The sequence below is a fragment of the Vollenhovia emeryi genome, unplaced genomic scaffold, assembly GCF_000949405.1.
Source record: "Vollenhovia emeryi isolate VEMERY1.0 unplaced genomic scaffold, V.emery_V1.0 DF939144.1, whole genome shotgun sequence".
In the NCBI taxonomy this organism is placed as follows: Eukaryota; Metazoa; Arthropoda; class Insecta; order Hymenoptera; family Formicidae; genus Vollenhovia; species Vollenhovia emeryi.
This window is the reverse complement of record NW_011967222.1, coordinates 1,376,617-1,382,208: the sequence shown is the minus strand read 5'-3', so window position 1 is coordinate 1,382,208 and position 5,592 is coordinate 1,376,617. Positions and strand designations below refer to the sequence as shown.

The following is a 5,592-nucleotide window of genomic DNA, read 5'->3' as shown; positions in this document are numbered from 1 at the left end:
TTCAGCGCGGAGATCCAACGGGAACAAGAGCTTCGTGTGTCATTTATAGGCGACGATAGTTACCCCCGACTGTGACTTACTACCGGCGTTGAGACAACGCTGAACGTTGTCTTCGCCGTGAGGAACGGCACGACGAACGCGATATCCCGTGTGACACGCTGATAACACGATCGATGTGACGGCTTTATTCGGATGTGGGTAACGCAAGAAAGTTTCGCGGCTAAAAATAAATCTGCAAAAGTAGTTATGCGATACACCGGCCGTGCGGGGACGGAGAGGCATGTATGCTAAGGTGTATGTACGCTTGCGAGGAGAACCCGGGGCGGTTCGCGAACAACCCGCCGAGTTGTAGTTTGCGCGCGCACACACACACACACACACACAGACACACGCGCGCGCACACAAACACAGCGAAAGCTCACGTGGAAAAGCGGCGGTTTAATTCTGTAAAAGTCAGGAGACTAAAGAAAGTGGTTTCTAACGGTCATTTAAAATTAGCGTGCACCTACCCTCTACAGCTCGACGTCGACGATGACGAAATTAGCATACAACTACGAGAGTTTACGGACCGTAAATAGAATGGTTGCTTCGAACTGTCTTTCACGCGGGGGAGGGGGGGGGTGTAAATTGCACGCCGCTCGTTTTAAGGAATCATAGGGCAACGACGTTCCAGCCTCGGGTCGCGCTCTCCTTCGGGGTGTCTTTCTTTCGTCCTCCATCCCCCTCGAATCGCGCGAGATGATCGGGGGGGGGGTCGTTTCGCTCTCCCCGCGCGTTCTACGCGCCCCTTCGCGAGTTGTTCGCCTTAACAAAACGGAGACAGCTTTCTCTCTCTCTCTCTTTCTCTCTCGCACTATTTTATACGTTTTGATTTGGTTCTTTCGTTAATAATTGTACACTCCCACCAGTGTGATATCGATTCGCGAATGGTCTCTCGCGCGTCTCACCGTCCGACGCCGCCCGCGGTCGCCGCGCGCGGTCTCCCCTCGATGGCAAGCGCGCATTATCGCGGAATCGGCCGTAAGACCTCGAGGGCGCGAGGTAGAGGTGAGCTATAGAAGACGAGCTGAGCAGCGGTTGTCAACCCCCTTCACTCTCGCCGGTCTTGACGCGACGACGACGACGACGACGGCGGCGGCGACGGCCGTCCGGATTGGACTCGCGCCTGCCAGTAGCTCGCCGAGTGTACGCGTTACTCTCTTAAAAAGGAAACTGAAACGTGCCTGACCGAGGGTTGTCGTCCCTTTACTTGTATAACGGTATGTCGGCGCGCCGCCGATTGCTCCTGTACAGGAAACGGTTCGAGGTGCTTCGCCACCATCTCCATAGTCAGGTGCGCCTGCTCTGACCGCTCGTCACGGTCACGCCCGCGCCCGGGCTGGTGCCGTTCGACAGCAGCAGCCTACGATTAAACTCACGCATCTCGTAGTTGTTGTTACCGTTGCTCTTCTCACGGCCGCCGCCGGCCGCGCAGCTGTTGTGGTGGTTGTTCGCCGAGGTAGGCGTCGTCTCCTCGAGTATCAGCGCGCAGTGGCTGTTCGTGTCGCTGTCGGCGCCGCCGTCCTGCAGATTGTTCGCCAACAGCGGATGCCGCCCGGTGTTGCACTCGTCCGACTGCAGCAACAGCGACGCGTTACCTGAAAACGAGGATTGCGGATAATTCTCTCCCCCTCGCGCTTAAAAAGAATCGAACGATCCTTTCCGCTGGATATCTCGATTGGGATTGTCGCCAATCTTCCATCTCTACCCTTGTATAATTGATATACGGTAAACTCCTCGATTTCAGGGATTTAACAGATAAATAATAATACAGTGTACTGTAATTAAGAATTTTTAAAAGTTAAAGAGATTGAGGCCTGGTTTCACCAAACGTCACTTAACTTTAATCTTAGTTTAAATCTTGTTGTCTCTTTCTAGAGTAACAGCTGGAAAGAGACAAGGAACGAATTAAGCTAACAATAAGCTTAGCGACGTTGGTGAAAATCAGGGCTAAAAATCTTAAATCTGATAAAGGAGTTAAAAAGAAAGCGTGTGAAATACTCGTCAACCGCACTGTCCAACAAGTGAGTAAATATTACATCATTCCTTGTTAAAAACTTGACATGTACAGTACTATACACTGTATTAAAACTTTCTCTTTATATTAAGGACAATAAAAATTGACCCGCCCAGGTTTGATTTACTGAACTTTCAGCATTAACGGGTGCTGTCAGTCTGTTTAATCTATAGCAGGGGTGCGCAACTAAATTTTTCGGTGGGCCAAATGTAAAATTGAAGCTGTACCGTGGGCCATGGCGGCTAAATTTAGAATTTATATATTTTTTATCTTCTTTGAATTGGCCAAAAGTGTCGCGAACATTCTGTCCATCACCGTACACATATTCACAAACAGTCATTCATTAAAATCACTACTGTACGACATAGTAGCTTGACTTTCCACAACGAAACGCTAATGACGGAACGAGAATCTGGATAATGCGTCTGCGGGCTTGGGCGCTAACTGGTCGTCGCCATCGGGCTCGAAGATACTCCGCACAAGCGGGAGTTCGAACTGGAACGTACCGGAAGGCGTAACCGCGTTGGGCAACGTTGTGCGTCTCGCGATGCTGCCGTTGTTGGCCATTTCCGGCAGCACCTGGCAGAAGGGCGGTTGCGCGAACGGCGTGGCCGGCGGCGGCGGCTCCCTCAGCAATCGTATTTTCTGTATCATCTCCCGTATCTCGTACCGCAGGATGCCGAGGAAGCAGAGCTTGGCGAAGGCGATGACGCAGAAGCCCAGGACGAACAGCAGGTCCGCCGTCTTCCTGAGCCAGCGTATGAGCGTCTCCTCGCAGCCGCGCGCGTACGGCTGCTGGCAGGACTCGCTCGCGTTCACGCTTGGCCCGCAGCAGGTCTGCGGCCAGCGGTCTTCGGGGAAATCCTTGGGTCCGGTCACCCCGCAGCACATAAACTCCCGCTGGAGTCGGTCCCACTGCTCGCTGAATCGCGACTCCTTACCGTAGTCCGCCTGCGAACGTGGAGCAATGGTCATTTCGAGACACTGTACAACGTGCGTCAAGTCCATGGGGAATGGAAAGGCTCGAGGCGAATCGAGGGGGTTTTCGCGCGAAAACCTCTTAGTAGGAATAGTTAAAACGCAAGTCTACAGCCAGCTGTTTTTACTAATCCACGAACCGAAGAGAGAATTTTCAGAGCATCTCGCGAACCGGTTTCATTGATACCGAATTGCAAACGCGCGAAAGGACTGAGTCTACCTCTCGATATACGGAGCGAAAGAAGAAGCACAACGCAATGCGCCTGCAAACGAGGAGAGCACCGCCGCGGGCTCAGGGGAGGCTACCGGATGGCGCACCTGCAAACGTTGCCTGAGCGCGGGCTTGAGGTCGGTGCGCATTTTCTCGAAGCGGAAGATCCAGGCGACGCCGACCACGGCGTCGCCGAACAGCAGTATCAGAAGTAGTATCCAGTAGATGTTGAGCAGCCGGGCGCTGAGCCGCCTGGCGGCGATGCAGCCGAGCAGCTGCACCAGGCCTAGCTGCGCCGTCAACGCCAGATAGCCGTAGAGCGCGGTGGGGTCGTAGACGCGGGGCACACCCGGCACCACGTGCCGACGTGGGTCGCCGGTGAACAGGAGGGTCTGCGACACCGCGGCGGCGAAGCCGATCGCGCTACCGAGCAGCACCAAGTTACAGGCGTAGATCCAGAGGCGGTAATATCGCATCGCGACGTCCTGACCACCGCCGGCGAGTCGTTGGGACGTCACCGACGACGGCGCCTCGTCGGCGACGCGATCGCGGCTGTTGCTCCTCCGAGCGCCTCTTTTGAAGACGTTATTGTTGACGTTATTGTTGTTGTTGTTATTGTTATTGTTGTTATTGTTATTGTTATTATTGTTGTTGTTATTCGTGGTGGTCGTGGTGTTGGTATCGGTCGAGTGCCGATGCTCCTCACGGTCGTCCAGCAGAAAGAGAAAGGGCGGCTTCGCGCTGTAGTCCTTCGTCGCTGTCTTTTGGCTGTGCGTCGACTGCGGGGTGACTGAACGTTGCAGCAGCATCACCGTCATACTATCGTGCCACCCTGGTGTGCGTGTCCTCGTCGTAAGGATTGTGCCCCGCGGTCGCGCGGGGGGGCTGAACGGGAGAGACGGGCCAGCGCGCTGCACCGCTGGTGGTGGCCGTCGCCGCGGTACTCACGCGAGGGAGAGAAGGCCGGGATTCTCTTCTACTCGTGACCGGCGCGAGTCACGCGAGGCACGTCGTGCCGCACCGCCGCACCGGAAGGTCGTCCGCGGTAACGTTCATGGTTGTCCCCCTCGTGTCACGCGCACCGCTGAGCACCGCGATGGCGGTCTTCAGGCGTTCCGGCGACCGGAACGGCGGACGGTCCTCCTGCGGAAAGAGAAATATATGGAGGTGTGCGAGAGACACGCATCTTAACGGATGCACACGTCCTGGGGTGCTACTTTTTTTTCTTTTCTTTTTTCCTTCCTTAAAGCTTTCGGACTCCGAGAATTATCGATTTGACCTTCGACCTCGGGTCCTCCGCTTCTTCAGCGCGATTCAACGTTCTCCCTCCTCGCCCGTCCTCCCTCGATCCCACGCGGGAATTGAACGGAATTCAACGTGCGTGCGTTTCCAAGTCGGAGCCAACGCCGGGGGGAGGTGGAGGGGGAGGGGGGGGGGTGCACAGTCGCCCTGGCGTGCGCCTCGGCGGATTGTATTTCTTTCTGACAGTTGTAGCGTGCGATAGGCGATTCTACTTATCGATTCTCCGCCGCCTAGCTCTATGTAGCTTCTCCGCGGAGGGACAGAGAGATAAATCGCGCGAGATAGAGAGAGGATATGCGCCTGAGCGAGTGTATCGGCACGAAGCGTCGCCGGCACGGCGAGCCGTCGGGGCAGAGCCGCGGAGGCGACCTATCTGACGAATGCAAGAGTACGCAGGTACAATTGCGAGGCAGGCGGGATCGAAAAGGAGGGAATGAAGCACAGCTCGCGGAATAGGAGGCCGGGCACTAAGGGGGGAAAGCTGCCTTCCCAGTCAGAAATGATTCGTCGATCGACGTCGAAACGATGTCGTATCGACATCGAAACCGTCTCCTAGTAGCACAGTGCATTGGCTAAACATTGGTCCAATGTTGGTTATATCAGAAATGCCGTTATTGTTCAAGCCAATATTAGCCGTGGAATAAATGTAAATATTGCACGACAATAATTGTATAATAATAGATTCATATTGGAAGTGCATTGGCCAATATTTAACAGTGTAATAAGAATATTGGTTTAATGTTGCTGCAATTTATTCAACCAATATTGCTGAATAAGAGAAGGCGTCCGTCTTACAATATTGGGATTACTAGATTTACATTAGTTTTCAATATTGCGCCAATATATTGTGCTACTAGGGTCCCTTAGTAGCACAGTGCATTGGCTAAACATTGGTTCAATGTTGGTTATATTAGAAATGCATTGGCCGATATTGTTCAACGTGAATAAATGTAAATATTGCACGATAATAATTATACAATATTAGATTCATATTGGAGGTGCATTGGCCAATATTTAACAGTGTAATAAGAATATTGGTCTAATG

The 5,592-nt window shown here is 53.4% G+C and overlaps 2 protein-coding genes across 2 annotated transcripts in view; one reads left to right on the top strand and one right to left on the bottom strand.

Annotated features, from left to right (window-relative positions):
- The window catches only part of LOC105566521 (pseudouridine-metabolizing bifunctional protein C1861.05), a 32,342-nt gene that overhangs the window by 6,254 nt on the left and 20,496 nt on the right, over window positions 1-5,592 (top strand). The gene's annotated exons all lie outside the window — the stretch shown is intronic.
- The window catches only part of LOC105566517, a 10,001-nt gene continuing 5,218 nt past the window's right edge, over window positions 810-5,592 (bottom strand). Inside the window, exons 2-4 of the mRNA XM_012020587.1 lie at window positions 3,353-4,388; window positions 2,563-3,007; window positions 810-1,637 (exon numbers count right to left, since the gene is read on the bottom strand). Coding sequence (XP_011875977.1) covers window positions 1,330-1,637; window positions 2,563-3,007; window positions 3,353-4,063 — 1,464 coding nt within the window. The 5' untranslated portion in view covers window positions 4,064-4,388 and the 3' untranslated portion in view covers window positions 810-1,329. The remainder of the gene's footprint in view (window positions 1,638-2,562; window positions 3,008-3,352; window positions 4,389-5,592) is intronic.